The 19,036-nt window shown below is 48.7% G+C and overlaps 1 protein-coding gene across 1 annotated transcript in view; it reads left to right on the top strand.

Moving 5' to 3' along the window:
- The window catches only part of LOC134927084 (cytochrome P450 2C20-like), a 178,091-nt gene extending 172,045 nt beyond the window's left edge, over positions 1 to 6,046 (top strand). The window contains exon 10 of the mRNA XM_063921082.1: positions 5,187 to 6,046. Coding sequence (XP_063777152.1) covers positions 5,187 to 5,380 — 194 coding nt within the window. The 3' untranslated portion in view covers positions 5,381 to 6,046. The remainder of the gene's footprint in view (positions 1 to 5,186) is intronic.
- The last annotated feature ends 12,990 nt before the right edge of the window (positions 6,047 to 19,036 follow it).

Below are 19,036 nucleotides of genomic sequence, written 5' to 3'. Positions count from 1 at the left end.
GAGATGGGAGCTCTGTGTGTCCTGTGAGGAGAATGCTCTATATGTCCTGTGAGGAGAATTGAAGGAGATGGGAGCTCTGTGTGTCCTGTGAGGAGAATTGGGGTAGATGGGAGCTCTGTGTGTCCTGTGAGGAGAATTGGGGGAGATGGGAGCTCTGTGTGTCCTGTGAGGAGAATTGGGGTAGATGGGAGCTATGTGTGTCCTGTGAGGAGAATTGGGGGAGACGCGAGCTCTGTGTGTCCTGTGAGGAGAATTGGGGCAGATGGGAGCTCTATATGTCCTGTGAGGAGAATTGGGGAGATGGGAGCTCTGTGTGCCCTGTGAGGAGAATTGGGGAGACGGGAGCTCTGTGTGTCCTGTGAGGAGAATTGGTGGAGATGGGAGCTCTGTGTGTCCTGTGAGGAGAATTGGAGGAGATGGGAGCTCTGTGTGTCCTGTGAGGAGAATTGGGGGAGATGGGAGCTCTGTGTGTCCTGTGAGGAGAATTGGGGAGATGGGAGCTCTGTGTGTCCTGTGAGGAGAATTGGTGGAGATGGGAGCTCTGTGTGTCCTGTGAGGAGAATGCTCTATATGTCCTGTGAGGAGAATTGGGGGAGATGGGAGCTCTGTGTGTCCTGTGAGGAGAATTGGGGTAGATGGGAGCTCTGTGTGTCCTGTGAGGAGAATTGGGGGAGATGGGAGCTCTGTGTGTCCTGTGAGGAGAATTGGGGTAGATGGGAGCTATGTGTGTCCTGTGAGGAGGATTGGGGGAGTCGGGAGCTCTGTGTGTCCTGTGAGGAGAATTGGGGGAGATGGGAGCTCTGTGTGTCCTGTGAGGAGAATTGGAGGAGACTGGAGCTCTGTGTGTCCTGTGAGGAGAATTGGGAGAGACGGGAGCTCTGTGTGTCCTGTGAGGAGAATTGGGGGAGATGGGAGATCTGTGTGTCCTATGAGGAGAATTGGGGGAGACGGGAGCTCTGTGTGTCCTGTGAGGAGAATTGGGGTAGATGGGAGCTCTATGTATCCTGTGAGGAGAATTGGGGGAGATGGGAGCTCTGTGTGTCCTATGAGGAGAATTGGGGGAGACGGGAGCTCTGTGTCCTATGAGGAGAATTGGGGGAGACGGGAGCTTTGTGTGTCCTATGAAGAGAATTGGGGGAGACGGGAGCTCTGTGTGTCCTGTTAGGAGATTTGGGGGGAGTTGGGAGCTCTATATGTCCTGTGAGGAGAATTGGGGGAGACGGGAGCTCTGTGTGTCCTGTGAGGAGAATTGGTGGAGATGGGAGCTCTGTGTGTCCTATGAGGAGAATTGGGGGAGATGGGAGCTCTGTGTGTCCTCTGAGGAGAACTGGGGGAGATGGGAGCTCTGTGTGTCCTGTGAGGAGAATTGGTGGAGACGGGAGCTCTGTGTGTCCTGTGAGGAGAATTGGGGGAGATGGGAGCTCTGTGTGTCCTGTGAGGAGAATTGGTGGAGATGGGAGCTCTGTGTGTCCTGTGAGGAGAATTGGTGGAGATGGGAGCTCTGTGTGTCCTGTGGGGAGAATTGGGGGAGATGGGAGCTCTGTGTGTCCTGTGAGGAGAAATGGGGCAGATGGGAGCTCTGTATGTCCTGTGAGGAGAATTGGGGGAGATGGGAGCTCTGTGTGTCCTGTGAGGAGAATTGGGGGAGATGGGAGCTCTGTGTGTCCTGTGAGGAAAATTGGGGGAGGCAGGAACTCTGTGTGTCCTGTGAGGAGAATTGGGGGAGATGGGAGCTCTGTGTGTCCTGTAAGGAGAATTGGTGGAGATGAGAGCTCTGTGTGTCCTGTGAGGAGAATTGGGGAGACGGGAGCTCTGTGTGTCCTGTGAGGAGAATTGGGGGAGATGGGAGCTCTGTGTGTCCTGTGAGGAGAATTGGGGAGATGGGAGCTCTGTGTGTCCTGTGAGGAGAATTGGGGGAGACGCGAGCTCTGTGTGTCCTGTGAGGAGAATTGGGGAGACGGGAGCTCTGTGTGTCCTGTGAGGAGAATTGGAGGAGATGAGAGCTCTGTGTGTCCTGTGAGGAGAATTGGGGAGACGGGAGATCTGTGTCCTGTGAGGAGAATTGGTGGAGATGGGAGTTCTGTGTGTCCTGTGAGGAGAATTGGGGCAGATGGGAGCTCTATATGTCCTGTGAGGAGAATTGGGGAGATGGGAGCTCTGTGTGTCCTGTGAGGAGAATTGGGGAGACGGGAGCTCTGTGTGTCCTGTGAGGAGAATTGGTGGAGAAGGGAGCTCTGTGTGTCCTGTGAGGAGAATTGTAGGAGATGGGAGCTCTGTGTGTCCTGTGAGGAGAATTGGGGGAGATGGTAGCTCTGTGTGTCCTGTGAGGAGAATTGGGGAGATGGGAGCTCTGTGTGTCCTGTGAGGAGAATTGGTGGAGATGGGAGCTCTGTGTGTCCTGTGAGGAGAATGCTCTATATGTCCTGTGAGGAGAATTGGGGGAGATGGGAGCTCTGTGTGTCCTGTGAGGAGAATTGGGGTAGATGGGAGCTCTGTGTGTCCTGTGAGGAGAATTGGGGGAGATGGGAGCTCTGTGTGTCCTGTGAGGAGAATTGGGGTAGATGGGAGCTATGTGTGTCCTGTGAGGAGGATTGGGGGAGTCGGGAGCTCTGTGTGTCCTGTGAGGAGAATTGGGGGAGATGGGAGCTCTGTGTGTCCTGTGAGGAGAATTGGAGGAGACTGGAGCTCTGTGTGTCCTGTGAGGAGAATTGGGAGAGACGGGAGCTCTGTGTGTCCTGTGAGGAGAATTGGGGTAGACGGGAGCTCTGTGTGTACTGTGAGGAGAATTGGGGGAGACTGGGCTCTGTGTGTCCTGTGAGGAGAATTGGGGGAGACTGGAGCTCTGTGTGTCCTGTGAGGAGAATTGGGGTAGATGGGAGCTCTGTGTGTCCTGTGAGGAGGAATGGGGGAGTCGGGAGCTCTGTGTGTCCAGTGAGGCGAATTGGAGGAGACTGGAGCTCTGTGTGTCCTGTGAGTAGAATTGGGGGAGATGGGAGCTCTGTGTGTCCTGTGAGGGGAATTGGAGGAGACTGGAGCTCTGTGTGTCCTGTGAGGAGAATTGGGGGAGATGGGAGCTCTGTGTGTCCTGTGAGGAGAATTGGAGGAGACTGGAGCTCTGTGTGTCCTGTGAGAAGAATTGGGGAAGATGGGAGCTCTGTGTGTCCTGTGAGGAGAATTGGGGGAGACTGGAGCTCTGTGTGTCCTGTGAGGAGAATTGGGGTAGATGGGAGCTCTGTGTGTCCTGTGAGGAGGATTGGGGGAGATGGGAGCTCTGTGTGTCCTGTGAGGAGAATTGGAGGAGACTGGAGCTCTGTGTGTCCTGTGAGGAGAATTGGTGGAGATGGGAGCTCTGTGTGTCCTGTGAGGAGAATTGGAGGAGACTGGAGCTCTGTGTGTCCTGTGAGAAGAATTGGGGAAGATGGGAGCTCTGTGTGTCCTGTGAGGAGGATTGGGGGAGACTGGAGCTATGTGTGTTCTGTGAAGAGAATTGGGGGGAGATGGGAGCTCTGTGTGTCCTGTGAGGAGAATTGGGGAGATGGGAGCTCTGTGTGTCCTGTGAGGAGAATTGGGGGAGATGGGAGCTCTGTGTGTCCTGTGAGGAGAATGGGGGGAGATGGGAGCTCTATGTGCCCTGTGAGGAGAATTGGGGGAGATGGGAGCTCTCTGTGTCCTGTGAGGAGAATTTAGGGATGTGGGAGGTTTGTGTGACCTGTGAGGAGAATTGGGGGAGATGGGAGCTCTATGTGCCCTGTGAGGAGAATTGGGGGAGACGGGAGCTCTATGTGCCCTGTGAGGAGAATTGGGGGAGACGGGAGCTCTGTGTGTCCTGTGAGGAGAATTGGGGGAGATGGGAGCTCTGTGTGACCTATGAGGAAAATTGGGGGAGATGGGAGATCTGTGTGTCCTGTGAGGAGAGTTGGGGCAGATGGGAGCTCTGTGTGTCCTGTGAGGAGAATTCAGGCAGATGAGAGCTCTTTGTGTCCTGTGAGGAGAATTGGGGGAGATGGGAGCTCTGTGTGTCCTGTGAGGAGAATTGGGGGAGATGGGAGCTCTGTGTGTCCTGTGAGGAGAATTGGGGGAGATGGGAACTCTGTGTGTCCTGTGAGGAGAATTGGGTATGACGGGAGCTATGTGTGTCCTGTGAGGAGAATTGAGGGAGGAGGGAAGTCTGTGTGACCTGTGAGGAGAATTGGGGGAAATGGGAGCACTGTGTGCCCTGTGAGGAGAATTGGGGGAGATGGGAGCTCTCTGTGTACTGTGAGGAGAATTGGGGCAGATGCGAGCTCTCTGTGTCCTGTGAGGAGAATTCAGGCAGAATAGAGCTCTTTGTGTCCTGTGAGGAGAATTGGGGCAGATGGGAGCTCTGTGTGTCCTGTGAGGAGATTTTGCGGAGGAGGGAGCTCTGTGTGTCCTGTTATGAGTATTGAGGGAGGCTGGAGCTATGTGTGTCTTGTGAGGAGAATTGAGGGAGGCGGGAGCTCTGAGTGTCCTTTGAGGAGAATTGGGGGAGGCGGGAGCGCTGTGTATCCTGTGAGGAGAATTGGGGAGGTGGGAGCTCTGTGTGTCCTGTGAGGAGAATTGGGGGAGGCGGGAGCTCTGTGTGTCCTGTGATGAGAATTGGGGGAGGTGGGAGCTTTGTGTGTCCTGTGAGGAGAATTGGGGGAGATGAGAGATCTGTGTGTGCTGTGAGGAGAATTGGTGAAGATGGGTGCTCTGTGTGTCCTGTGAGGAGAATTGGTGGAGGCGTTAACTTTGTGTTTCCAGTAAGTAGAATTGGGGGAGATCTGAGCTCTGTGTGTCCTGTAAGAATTGGGGGAGATAGGAGCTCTGTGTGTCCTGTGAGGAGAATTGGGGTCAACTGGAGCTCTGTGTGTCCTGTGAGGAGAATTGGGGTCAACTGGAGCTCTGTGTGTCCTGTGAGGAGAATTGGGGGAGATGGGAGCTCTGTGTGTCCTGTGAGGAGAATTGGTGGAGATGGGAGATCTGTGTGTCCTGTGAGGAGAATTGGTGGAGATGGGAGCTCTGTATGTCCTGTGAGGAGAATTGGGGGAGACGGGAGCTCTGTGTGTCCTGTGAGGAGAATTGGGGGAGTCGGGAGCTATGTGTGTCCTGTGAGGTACAGGTCCTGTAATACATGTTATATTCTATGATGTATTACTGTATAACCTCTACTCTCTCTCTGTTAGGGAAACGTATCTGTGCTGGAGAGAGCCTGGCTCGGATGGAGGTCTTCCTGATCTTCTCTGCGCTGCTCCAGAAATTCACCTTCTCCCAGCCCCCCGGAACCTCGCGCCAGGACTGTAAGCAGCTGCAACAGAACAAGGTTGCAAATCGATTTTTCTCCCAGCTCTGCGCTACACCTCGCTCCCTGTCACCCTAGGGACCTCTATGCCTTGGCCAAAGAGCAAGCACTCTACAGACACCAGGCATGTGATGTCACTCAGGTGGCCAAGAAGAGTCTTCCTCAACTGCTGTGTTTTTAGGACACACTATATTATACTATCACCAATTAATTAATTAAGTTAAATAAATACCCACTGGGATTTAAGGGTGTGGTATGGAAGGTCGACCACACTTAGGTCGACAGTGTCTAGGTCGACCAGTATTGGTAGACAGTAACTAGTTCAACAGGGATTCTAGGTCGGCAGGGTTTTAGTGCATTGTGTCCCCTCACATGGCACGCTAGCCCGCCATGCTTTGGGCAATGTTACTATTCCCAATCGAAGTCCACGTGGATCGTAAAGTATGAAAAAAAACTAGAACATGTTGACCTAGGGACCCTGTTGACCTAGAAACTCTGTCGACCTAGTTACTGTTGACCAATAGTGGTCGACCTAGAGACCGGATACCGTAGTTAAAGGGTTCCAGATGATTATTTCTCTGATTTATTTCCTAATTATTTAATACTAATGAAAATAATTAAGATAAAGATGGTGGTGATGATGATGATGGTGTGTTTGCTGCTGCAGATGGTGATGATGACGATGGTGTGTTTGCTGCTGCTGTTGCAGCTGATGATGATGGTGTGTTTGCTGTTGATATGATGATGATGTGATTGCTGCTGCAGATGATGATGATGGTGTGTTTTCTGTAGATGATGATAATGATGATGATGGTGTGATTGCTGCTTCAGCTGATGATGATGATGAGGGTGTGTTTTCTGTAGAAGATAATGATGATGGTGTGATTGCTGCTGCAGATGATGATGATGGTGTGTTTTCTGTAGATGATGATAATGATGATGATGGTGTGATTGCTGCTTCAGCTGATGATAATGATGGTGTGTTTTCTGTAGATGATGATGATGATAATGATGTGATTGCTGCTGCTGCAGATGAAGATGATGATGATGATGATCTGTTTTCTGTAGAAGATGATGATGATGATGGTGTGATTGCTGCTGCAGATGATGATGATGGTGTGTTTTCTGTAGATGATGATGATGATAATGATTTGATTGCTGCTGCTGCAGATGAAGATGATGATGATGATGATGATCTGTTTTCTGTAGAAGATGATGATGATGATGATGGTGTGATTGCTGCTGTAGATGATGATGATGATGTGTTTGCTGTAGATGATGATGATGAGGATGATGATGTGATTGCTGCTGCAGATGATGATGATGATGATGGTGTGTTTGCTGTAGATGATGATAATGATGATGATGATGGTGTGTTTGCTGTAGATGATGATGATGGTGTGATTGCTGCTGCAGATGATGATGATGATGGTGGTGTGTTTTCTGTAGAAGATGATGATGATGATGATGGTGTGATTGCTGCTGTAGATGATGATGATGATGATGTGTTTGCTGTAGATGATGATGATGATGATGGTGTGATTGCTGCTGCAGATGATGATGATGGTGTGATTGCTGCTGTAGATGATGATGATGATGGTGGTGTGTTTTCTGTAGAAGATGATGATGATGATGATGATGATGATGATGATGGTGTGATTGCTGCTGTAGATGATGATGATGATGGTGTGTTTGCTGTAGATGATGATGATGATGGTGTGATTGCTGCTGTAGATGATGATGATGATGGTGTGTTTGCTGTAGATGATGATGATGGTGTGATTGCTGCTGCAGATGATGATGATGATGGTGGTGTGTTTTCTGTAGAAGATGATGATGATGATGGTGTGACTGCTGCTGTTGTCCATATTCCACATCTGGGCACTTTCCTATTTGTTACCAGGGGACAGGGAGGAACCCTGTATCCTAAAGCCAGTAACACAATATGATGTGTAGTGATATAAATGCAATGCTCTCCCTAATTGTCTTTATATTACATATGTGTACCAATATTGTTACTTCAATCAGTAATTTGTTTTATGACTTATGTCACTAAATAAAGAGATGTGTTACTACTGTCGGCTGCTTGTGCTGTATGGGGGGATCCTGTGATTATGGAGTCAGAGCCGCAGGCAGCGTCGATGGTATCTGCTGGTGAATGTGAGAGAAAATCCCTATACGTTCCTGCGGTGCGCGTGTTACACAGTGTGCGCACTGAGCCGCTGTTGTGATTGGGACGCACAGTATCAGAGATGTCTAGGAAAGTGCTGGCCATTCCTGGGAGGTGGCTGGGAGGGGGCTACATAGATGCACAGAGAGGGTCCATCTTATGGGCGTGTTATGGGAATGTCGCTGAGGTGTTTTCCTACACAGATGCTGAATTGCTGACATAGGAGGATGCACACAGATGGAGACTCTGTACCTGCCATAGGGCCACGTTTTCATGGTGGTATCTAAACATGATCCAGTCAATATTATACAAACACTAACTGTTCTACCCGTTCTTCACACGGGAGTTTCTGATTTCACGGTTGTACATATAAATGAGTGTTAATAATTTGGTAAAGCTATAGAGATGTAAATTGGACATCTTACTGTACGTAAATATTAATCGATGGTGTCACAGCTAGGGAGGCCAATCCCGGGATTCCCGGGATATCCAGGATTGGCGTTCTTCCTGTGTGTGTGTTTTAGAGATGAGCGGGTTCGGTTTCTCTGAATCCGAACCCGCCAGAACTTCATGTTTTTTTTCACGGGTCCGAGCGACTCGGATCTTCCCGCCTTGCTCGGTTAACCCGAGCGCGCCCGAACGTCATCATGACGCTGTCGGATTCTCGCGAGGCTCGGATTCTATCGCGAGACTCGGATTCTATATAAGGAGCCGCGCGTCGCCGCCATTTTTCACACGTGCATTGAGATTGATAGGGAGAGGACGTGGCTGGCGTCCTCTCCATTTAGATTATAAGAGACTGAGAGAGATTTACTGGAGCTGACTAGGAGGAGTACTGTTACTGTAGAAGTGTAGAGACTGAGTGGAGAGAGTTTACTAGTGAGGACAGTGCAGTTTACTTTATAATCCGTTCTCTGCCTGAAAAAAGCGATACACAGCACACAGTGACTCAGTCACATACCATATCTGTGTGCACTGCTCAGGCTCAGGCCAGTGTGCTGCATCATCTATTATCTATATATAATATTATATATATCTGTCTGACTGCTCAGCTCACACAGCTTATAATTGTGGGGGAGACTGGGGAGCACTACTGCAGTGCCAGTTATAGGTTATAGCAGGAGCCAGGAGTACATAATATATTATATAGTGAGTGACCACCAGACACACAGTGCAGTTTATTTAATATATCCGTTCTCTGCCTGAAAAAAGCGATACACACAGTGACTCAGTCAGTCACATACCATATCTGTGTGCACTGCTCAGGCTCAGGCCAGTGTGCTGCATCATCTATATATATTATATATCTGTCTGACTGCTCAGCTCACACAGCTTATAATTGTGGGGGAGACTGGGGAGCACTACTGCAGTGCCAGTTATAGGTTATAGCAGGAGCCAGGAGTACATAATATATTATATAGTGAGTGACCACCAGACACACAGTGCAGTTTATTTAATATATCCGTTCTCTGCCTGAAAAAAGCGATACACACAGTGACTCAGTCAGTCACATACCATATCTGTGTGCACTGCTCAGGCTCAGGCCAGTGTGCTGCATCATCTATATATATTATATATCTGTCTGACTGCTCAGCTCACACAGCTTATAATTGTGGGGGAGACTGGGGAGCACTACTGCAGTGCCAGTTATAGGTTATAGCAGGAGCCAGGAGTACATATTATATTAAAATTAAACAGTGCACACTTTTGCTGCAGGAGTGCCACTGCCAGTGTGACTGACCAGTGACCTGACCACACTGACCACCAGTATAGTTAGTAGTATACTTATATTGTGATTGCCTGAAAAAGTTAAACACTCGTCGTGTGACTTCACTTGTGTTTTTTTTTTTTTTTATTCTATAAAAATAAAACTCATTCTGCTGACAGACAGTGTCCAGCAGGTCCGTCATTATATAATATATAATATATACCTGTCCGGCTGCAGTAGTGATATATATATATTTTTTATATCATTTATCATCCAGTCGCAGCAGACACAGTACGGTAGTTCACGGCTGTGGCTACCTCTGTGTCTCTGCACTCGGCACGCAGTCCGTCCATAATTGTAATACCACCTAACCGTGGATTTTTTTCATTCTTCTTTATACATACATAGTTACATAGACATCTTCTCTTTATCAACCAGTCTATATTAGCTGCAGACACAGTACAGTACGGTAGTTCACGGCTGTGGCTACCTCTGTGTCTGCACTCGGCAGGCAGTCCGTCCATAATTGTATACCACCTAACCGTGTTTTTTTTTCATTCTTCTTTATACATACATAGTTACATAGACATCTTCTCTTTATCAACCAGTCTATATTAGCTGCAGACACAGTACAGTACGGTAGTTCACGGCTGTGGCTACCTCTGTGTCTGCACTCGGCAGGCAGTCCGTCCATAATTGTATACCACCTAACCGTGGATTTTTTTCAGTCTTCTTTATACATACATAGTTACATAGACATCTTCTCTTTATCAACCAGTCTATATTAGCTGCAGACACAGTACAGTACGGTAGTTCACGGCTGTGGCTACCTCTGTGTCTGCAGTCGGCAGGCAGTCCATAATTGTATACTAGTATCCATCTCCATTGTTTACCTGAGGTGCCTTTTAGTTGTGCCTATTAAAATATGGAGAACAAAAATGTTGAGGTTCCAAAATTAGGGAAAGATCAAGATCCACTTCCACCTCGTGCTGAAGCTGCTGCCACTAGTCATGGCCGAGACGATGAAATGCCAGCAACGTCGTCTGCCAAGGCCGATGCCCAATGTCATAGTACAGAGCATGTCAAATCCAAAACACCAAATATCAGAAAAAAAAGGACTCCAAAACCTAAAATAAAATTGTCGGAGGAGAAGCGTAAACTTGCCAATATGCCATTTACCACACGGAGTGGCAAGGAACGGCTGAGGCCCTGGCCTATGTTCATGGCTAGTGGTTCAGCTTCACATGAGGATGGAAGCACTCAGCCTCTCGCTAGAAAAATGAAAAGACTCAAGCTGGCAAAAGCAGCACAGCAAAGAACTGTGCATTCTTCGAAATCCCAAATCCACAAGGAGAGTCCAATTGTGTCGGTTGCGATGCCTGACCTTCCCAACACTGGACGTGAAGAGCATGCGCCTTCCACCATTTGCACGCCCCCTGCAAGTGCTGGAAGGAGCACCCGCAGTCCAGTTCCTGATAGTCAGATTGAAGATGTCAGTGTTGAAATACACCAGGATGAGGAGGATATGGGTGTTGCTGGCGCTGGGGAGGAAATTGACCAGGAGGATTCTGATGGTGAGGTGGTTTGTTTAAGTCAGGCACCCGGGGAGACACCTGTTGTCCGTGGGAGGAATATGGCCGTTGACATGCCAGGTGAAAATACCAAAAAAATCAGCTCTTCGGTGTGGAGGTATTTCACCAGAAATGCGGACAACAGGTGTCAAGCCGTGTGTTCCCTTTGTCAAGCTGTAATAAGTAGGGGTAAGGACGTTAACCACCTCGGAACATCCTCCCTTACACGTCACCTGCAGCGCATTCATAATAAGTCAGTGACAAGTTCAAAAACTTTGGGTGACAGCGGAAGCAGTCCACTGACCAGTAAATCCCTTCCTCTTGTAACCAAGCTCACGCAAACCACCCCACCAACTCCCTCAGTGTCAATTTCCTCCTTCCCCAGGAATGCCAATAGTCCTGCAGGCCATGTCACTGGCAATTCTGACGAGTCCTCTCCTGCCTGGGATTCCTTCGATGCATCCTTGCGTGTAACGCCTACTGCTGCTGGCGCTGCTGTTGTTGCCGCTGGGAGTCGATGGTCATCCCAGAGGGGAAGTCGTAAGCCCACTTGTACTACTTCCAGTAAGCAATTGACTGTTCAACAGTCCTTTGCGAGGAAGATGAAATATCACAGCAGTCATCCTACTGCAAAGCGGATAACTGAGGCCTTGACAACTATGTTGGTGTTAGACGTGCGTCCGGTATCCGCCGTTAGTTCACAGGGAACTAGACAATTTATTGAGGCAGTGTGCCCCCGTTACCAAATACCATCTAGGTTCCACTTCTCTAGGCAGGCGATACCGAGAATGTACACGGACGTCAGAAAAAGACTCACCAGTGTCCTAAAAAATGCAGTTGTACCCAATGTCCACTTAACCACGGACATGTGGACAAGTGGAGCAGGGCAGGGTCAGGACTATATGACTGTGACAGCCCACTGGGTAGATGTATGGACTCCCGCCGCAAGAACAGCAGCGGCGGCACCAGTAGCAGCATCTCGCAAACGCCAACTCTTTCCTAGGCAGGCTACGCTTTGTATCACCGCTTTCCAGAATACGCACACAGCTGAAAACCTCTTACGGCAACTGAGGAAGATCATCGCGGAATGGCTTACCCCAATTGGACTCTCCTGTGGATTTGTGGCATCGGACAACGCCAGCAATATTGTGTGTGCATTAAATATGGGCAAATTCCAGCACGTCCCATGTTTTGCACATACCTTGAATTTGGTGGTGCAGAATTTTTTAAAAAACGACAGGGGCGTGCAAGAGATGCTGTCGGTGGCCAGAAGAATTGCGGGACACTTTCGGCGTACAGGCACCACGTACAGAAGACTGGAGCACCACCAAAAACTACTGAACCTGCCCTGCCATCATCTGATGCAAGAAGTGGTAACGAGGTGGAATTCAACCCTCTATATGCTTCAGAGGTTGGAGGAGCAGCAAAAGGCCATTCAAGCCTATACAATTGAGCACGATATAGGAGGTGGAATGCACCTGTCTCAAGTGCAGTGGAGAATGATTTCAACGTTGTGCAAGGTTCTGATGCCCTTTGAACTTGCCACACGTGAAGTCAGTTCAGACACTGCCAGCCTGAGTCAGGTCATTCCCCTCATCAGGCTTTTGCAGAAGAAGCTGGAGGCATTGAAGAAGGAGCTAAAAGGGAGCGATTCCGCTAGGCATGTGGGACTTGTGGATGCAGCCCTTAATTCGCTTAACAAGGATTCACGGGTGGTCAATCTGTTGAAATCAGAGCACTACATTTTGGCCACCGTGCTCGATCCTAGATTTAAAGCCTACCTTGGATCTCTCTTTCCGGCAGACACAAGTCTGCTGGGGTTGAAAGACCTGCTGGTGACAAAATTGTCAAGTCAAGCGGAACGCGACCTGTCAACATCTCCTCCTTCACATTCTCCCGCAACTGGGGGTGCGAGGAAAAGGCTCAGAATTCCGAGCCCACCCGCTGGCGGTGATGCAGGGCAGTCTGGAGCGACTGCTGATGCTGACATCTGGTCCGGACTGAAGGACCTGACAACGATTACGGACATGTCGTCTACTGTCACTGCATATGATTCTCTCAACATTGATAGAATGGTGGAGGATTATATGAGTGACCGCATCCAAGTAGGCACGTCACACAGTCCGTACTTATACTGGCAGGAAAAAGAGGCAATTTGGAGGCCCTTGCACAAACTGGCTTTATTCTACCTAAGTTGCCCTCCCACAAGTGTGTACTCCGAAAGAGTGTTTAGTGCCGCCGCTCACCTTGTCAGCAATCGGCGTACGAGGTTACATCCAGAAAATGTGGAGTAGATGATGTTCATTAAAATGAATTATAATCAATTCCTCCGCGGAGACATTGACCAGCAGCAATTGCCTCCACAAAGTACACAGGGAGCTGAGATGGTGGATTCCAGTGGGGACGAATTGATAATCTGTGAGGAGGGGGATGTACACGGTGATATATCGGAGGGTGAAGATGAGGTGGACATCTTGCCTCTGTAGAGCCAGTTTGTGCAAGGAGAGATTAATTGCTTCTTTTTTGGGGGGGGTCCAAACCAACCCGTCATATCAGTCACAGTCGTGTGGCAGACCCTGTCACTGAAATGATGGGTTGGTTAAAGTGTGCATGTCCTGTTTTGTTTATACAACATAAGGGTGGGTGGGAGGGCCCAAGGACAATTCCATCTTGCACCTCTTTTTTCTTTTCTTTTTCTTTGCATCATGTGCTGATTGGGGAGGGTTTTTTGGAAGGGACATCCTGCGTGACACTGCAGTGCCACTCCTAGATGGGCCCGGTGTTTGTGTCGGCCACTAGGGTCGCTAATCTTACTCACACAGTCAGCTACCTCATTGCGCCTCTTTTTTTCTTTGCGTCATGTGCTGTTTGGGGAGGGTTTTTTGGAAGGGACATCCTGCGTGACACTGCAGTGCCACTCCTAGATGGGCCCGGTGTTTGTGTCGGCCACTAGGGTCGCTAATCTTACTCACACAGCTACCTCATTGCGCCTCTTTTTTTCTTTGCGTCATGTGCTGTTTGGGGAGGGTTTTTTGGAAGGGACATCCTGCGTGACACTGCAGTGCCACTCCTAGATGGGCCCGGTGTTTGTGTCGGCCACTAGGGTCGCTAATCTTACTCACACAGCTACCTCATTGCGCCTCTTTTTTTCTTTGCGTCATGTGCTGTTTGGGGAGGGTTTTTTGGAAGGGCCATCCTGCGTGACACTGCAGTGCCACTCCTAGATGGGCCCGGTGTTTGTGTCGGCCACTAGGGTCGCTAATCTTACTCACACAGCTACCTCATTGCGCCTCTTTTTTTCTTTGCGTCATGTGCTGTTTGGGGAGGGTTTTTTGGAAGGGACATCCTGCGTGACACTGCAGTGCCACTCCTAGATGGGCCCGGTGTTTGTGTCGGCCACTAGGGTCGCTTATCTTACTCACACAGCGACCTCGGTGCAAATTTTAGGACTAAAAATAATATTGTGAGGTGTGAGGTATTCAGAATAGACTGAAAATGAGTGTAAATTATGGTTTTTGAGGTCAATAATACTTTGGGATCAAAATGACCCCCAAATTCTATGATTTAAGCTGTTTTTTAGTGTTTTTTGAAAAAAACACCCGAATCCAAAACACACCCGAATCCGACAAAAAAAATTCGGTGAGGTTTTGCCAAAACGCGTTCGAACCCAAAACACGGCCGCGGAACCGAACCCAAAACCAAAACACAAAACCCGAAAAATTTCCGGCGCTCATCTCTAGTGTGTTTCCACCGCCCTGCTCTTCCCCCTCCCCAACCACCCCGTGCATAAATCAACTGACCAAACTGCTGGGGCGGGTGGGAGAGGACCTTCCTTCAGCCGCAGTGACTGCAGTGGCCTCAGCGGAAGAGGGAGTCGGGGAGAGTCTTAGCCATGGGATCAGCATTGAGCGTCCTCAGGACACTCAGACGCTGCCCGTCTCCCTCCTCCCAGCTCCCCTGGTGCAGCATGACCTCTGACTATGAGGTCACGCTGCACAGTGACCTGCCGCTAAGGCCGCTGGTAAGGCGGCCATCACCATTCGCCTCCACCCGGATGCTCCTGTACCTGCCATAGGACCTTCCACTCCTGGGATTAAATCCCGGCCTATTTTTGGCCTAAATCCTGGGATCCCGCCGATCCCGGTCCCGGGATTGGTCCACTAGTCACAGCTGTAGTTGTTTGTGAACCCGGACTAGAACTGGACACTGGGTCTGGTCTTGAGTGATGTGGACAGAACTGGGCAGGCTTAATAAAAGATCTTCTCAAACAGACGTGGCAGGTTGGCAGATAGGCTCTGGGTTGAAGGTGACCAGCTATGGGGAACTGGAACACTGGTGGTGTGAGCCATCAATGCAATAGGTAGCTGGGTTGTCACCAAGGCTGAGAGTCTTGTGAAGACTGGTGAGTGTCAGAATGCTGGGAGGAGTCCGCAATGCAGGGAAGATAGTTGGTAGAAGGCTGGGCGGAACCAGCACAGCAGATTTCCAGAGGTTGGACAGACCTAGTGGAATAGTTTGCAGAGAATGCTGATGGAGTCAGCAATACAGGTTTTCCAGATTCTGGACGATAAAGTGACAACGCAGTTGGTTTTCTGGATGCTGAGAGATGCTGTGCCAGCACTGTTGGTTTCCATACGCTGAGGAGTAGTGAATCAGCAGCAGCAGGTTTTTTGAATGCAGGAGTGCGCTGAATAGTACAGCAGGTTTTCTGGATGCTGGTGGGAACCAGCAGAGACACAAATGTGGGCGTGGTATGCAAACAGTCTCTGGATGCACTGGAATAGCACTTCAGTGCACCTAGAGCTGCTGTGGTGTTAGTAGCGGTATGGCCCTTTAAGACCAGCCAGGGAGTCCGTTAGTACTGAGGTGGAATTAGCACTGAGTCAATACAGTTCTGGAGCTCTACACAGACTGAAGGACAACAAATTACTGACCGCTTGCCAGTGCTGGGACTTGGAATTTATACCATGTGCTTGCAGCTGACTGGATGAGCAGCTCACATGGGGGGTCATTCCGAGTTGTTCGCTCGCAAGCGGATTTTAGCAGAGTTGCTCATGCTAAGCCGCCGCCTACTGGGAGTGAATCTTAGCTTCTTAAAATTGCGAACGACGTATTCGCAATATTGCGATTACACACCTCGTAGCAGTTTCTGAGTAGCTCCAGACTTACTCGGCATCTGCGAACATTTCAGTGCTTGTCGTTCCTGGTTTGACGTCACAAACACACCCAGCGTTCGCCCAGACACTCCCCCGTTTCTCCGGCCACTCCTGCGTTTTTTCCGGAAACTGTAGCGTTTTTTCCCACACGCCCATAAAACGGCCTGTTTCTGCCCAGTAACACCCATTTCCTGTCAATCACATTACGATCGCCAGAACGATGAAAAAGCCGTGAGTAAAATTCCTAACTGCATAGCAAATTTACTTGGCGCAGTCGCAGTGCGGACATTGCGCATGCGCATTAAGCGGAAAATCGCTGCGATGCGAAGATTTTTACCGAGCGAACAACTCGGAATGAGGGCCATGATGCGGAAGTGAATCCAGATTAGTTCCAGGAAACTGAGCTAACTGGAGACTGTAATGGCGCTGTCCATGGAACTAAGTGGCTCAAGCACCGCGGCTGGCGGCATAGGACATCAGGGGAGCGCACAGATGAGGGATCGCACCCAGGTTTGAGGTGGAGGTTAGAGTGTCACTGGGGAGTGCTGAGAACCTTTGTTTTGTGACAGTTCCCCCCTCCCTTATCCCATTTAGGAGCGGCCTCTGGACGCCTACTTGCTTTTGAGGGAATCTGGAATGGAATCTTCTTAACAGAAGAGGTGCATGCACGTCCTCAGCGAAGATCCAAGATCTCTCTTCAGGTTCGTTACCCCTCTAATCAATCAGATATTGCAATCTCCCATAGCGGAGGCAGGAGTCAAGGGTCTTCTCAATTTCAAATTTCACTCCACATTGAGTGTGAACTTTCGGATCAGAAGGAAGAATTGACTGGAATTGATTGAGGATCAACGGCTTGAGCAGAGGGATGTGAAAGGAGTTTGGAATATGAAGGTATGAAGGAAGCTTCATCTGATGGGTGCCAGGATTAATTACCTTCTGTATGTATAACGAAAGGTCCAATGTATCGAGGAGCAAATTTCATAGAAGGTACGCTGAAGCGAAGATTACATGTAGACAGCCACACTTTGGGCCTAATTCAGATGTGATCACAGCAGCAAATTTGTTCGCTAATGGGCAAAACCATGTGCACTGCAGGGGAGGCAAATATAACATGTGCAGAGAGAGTTAGATTTGTGTGGGGTGTGTTCAAACTGAAATCTACTGTAAATTGCCGTGTAAACATAAAGCAGCCAGTATTTACCCTGCACAGAAACAAAATAAACCACCCACTGGAGCAGCATGGAACTCAGGGACTTGTGGATGCTGCCCATAGACTGTAAAGAATGGTGTGGTTTCCAAAGAAGAGTGATAAGTCTTATTATGCAAAAATTCAACCCAAGGAAGAAGATCCACCCAGTTGTCTTTGGATAAATACAGGAACAAACAAAGAAAAGTCTCTAAATCTTGATTGACTCTCTGTTTGACCATTACTTTGAGCGTGGTAGGCTGTAGAAAACTTCAGTTTGACTTGTAATGAAGAACAAAGAGACTTCCAAAATATTTCTACGAATTGGACCCCTCTGTCAGACACAATCTCTTGTAGGCGAAAGAATTCAGAAATTAACAACTTGGCAAGTTGAATAGCAGAAGGAAGACCTGATAGGGGTACAAAGTGCATCATTTTGGAGAATCGGTCCATGATGACCCAGATAGTAGTCTTTCCTTGGGAAGCAGGTAGATTCATGATGAAGTCGATTGATGTGTGAGTCCATGGATAAACTGGTATGGACAAAGGATGGAGCGGACCTGCAGGAATCTGACTCTGGGATTTGTGCCGAGCGCATATTACACAAGATGCTACAAATGCTTGAGTGTCTTGTTAAATGGTCGGCCACCAGTAGGATCTGCTGAGGAATTCCACATTTTCTGTTCTCCTACATGACTAGAAAAGTTGTGATGAATGAGCCCACTGAAGAAGTTGCTTTCGGAGATTGGGGGCAACACAGGACTTTCCTGTAGGAGGGGTAGGATTTGCTTTAGCTGAAGCGAAGCCGGTAGGATTAAGAAATGGACTTTGGTCTTCAGTAGAAGGGTCATCCTCCTGAGAGAGAGAGCGGTAGAAGGCATCCGCTTTCCCTTTCTGAGATCCTGGCTGGTAGGTGAGTTTAAAATTTAATCTGGAGAAGAACTGATACCATCGGGATTGACAAGGAGAGCAACACTGCAAATTCTTCAAAAAGAGGAGATTCCTATGATCCATATAGATGGTAATTGGGAATTGGGCTTCTTCTAAAAGATAACGTAATTCTTCGAAGTCTAATTTAATTGCAAGTAACTCTCACAATGAGGTAGTTCTTTTCTGCAGGAGCAAATTTCCAGGAAAAATGTGCACAAGGATGGAGTTTTTCATTGGAGTAGCTTTGAGTCAGGACTGCTCCAACCCCCACAGAGGAGGCATCAACTTCCAGAAAGAATGGAGAAGAAATACCAGGTTGTTGCAGTACTGGAGCAGAGGTAAACACTTCTTTTAACAATAGGAAAGCTTGTTTTGCTTCAGGAGACTAGGAATTAGGGTTGACACCTTTACAGGTGAGAGCAGATTTGGCAGCAACCAAAGTGGAGAAGCCACAAATGAATTTCCGGTAGTAGTTCACGAACCCCAGAAAGCGTTGAGTAGACTTAAGGGATGTGGGTTCATTCCAATTTAAAATAGCATTGACTTTTTCAGGGTCCATCTGGAGACTGGATCCAGAAATTATATATCCCAAGAATGCTATGGAAGGGACTTCAAAAACGCATTTCTCAAGCTTGCAGAAGAGTTGATGACTTTTCAGGCGATGGAGGACCTCTTGAACTTGCTGTCGATGGGACTGCAAATCTTGGGAGAATATTAAGATGTCGTCGAGATACACCACGACAATTGGTACAGTAGATCTCAGAATATTTCATTGACAAAATGCTGGAACACAGCAGGTGCATTACTGAGTCCAAATTACATAACTAGATACTCATAGTGTCTGACCCGAGTATTAAAAGCAGTTTTCCATTCGTCGCCTGCTCAGAAGCGTATGAGGTTGTTTGCACCCCAAGTCAAATTTATAAAAAATGGTTGCTCCCTTGACCCAGTCGAAGAGTTCTGTAATTAGGGGTAGTGGATAACAATTATTGATCATGATATCATTCAACCCC

Source organism: Pseudophryne corroboree, chromosome 5 (genome assembly GCF_028390025.1).
Source record: "Pseudophryne corroboree isolate aPseCor3 chromosome 5, aPseCor3.hap2, whole genome shotgun sequence".
NCBI classification, from domain to species: Eukaryota; Metazoa; Chordata; class Amphibia; order Anura; family Myobatrachidae; genus Pseudophryne; species Pseudophryne corroboree.
This window is presented reverse-complemented; position numbering and strand designations above follow the sequence as displayed.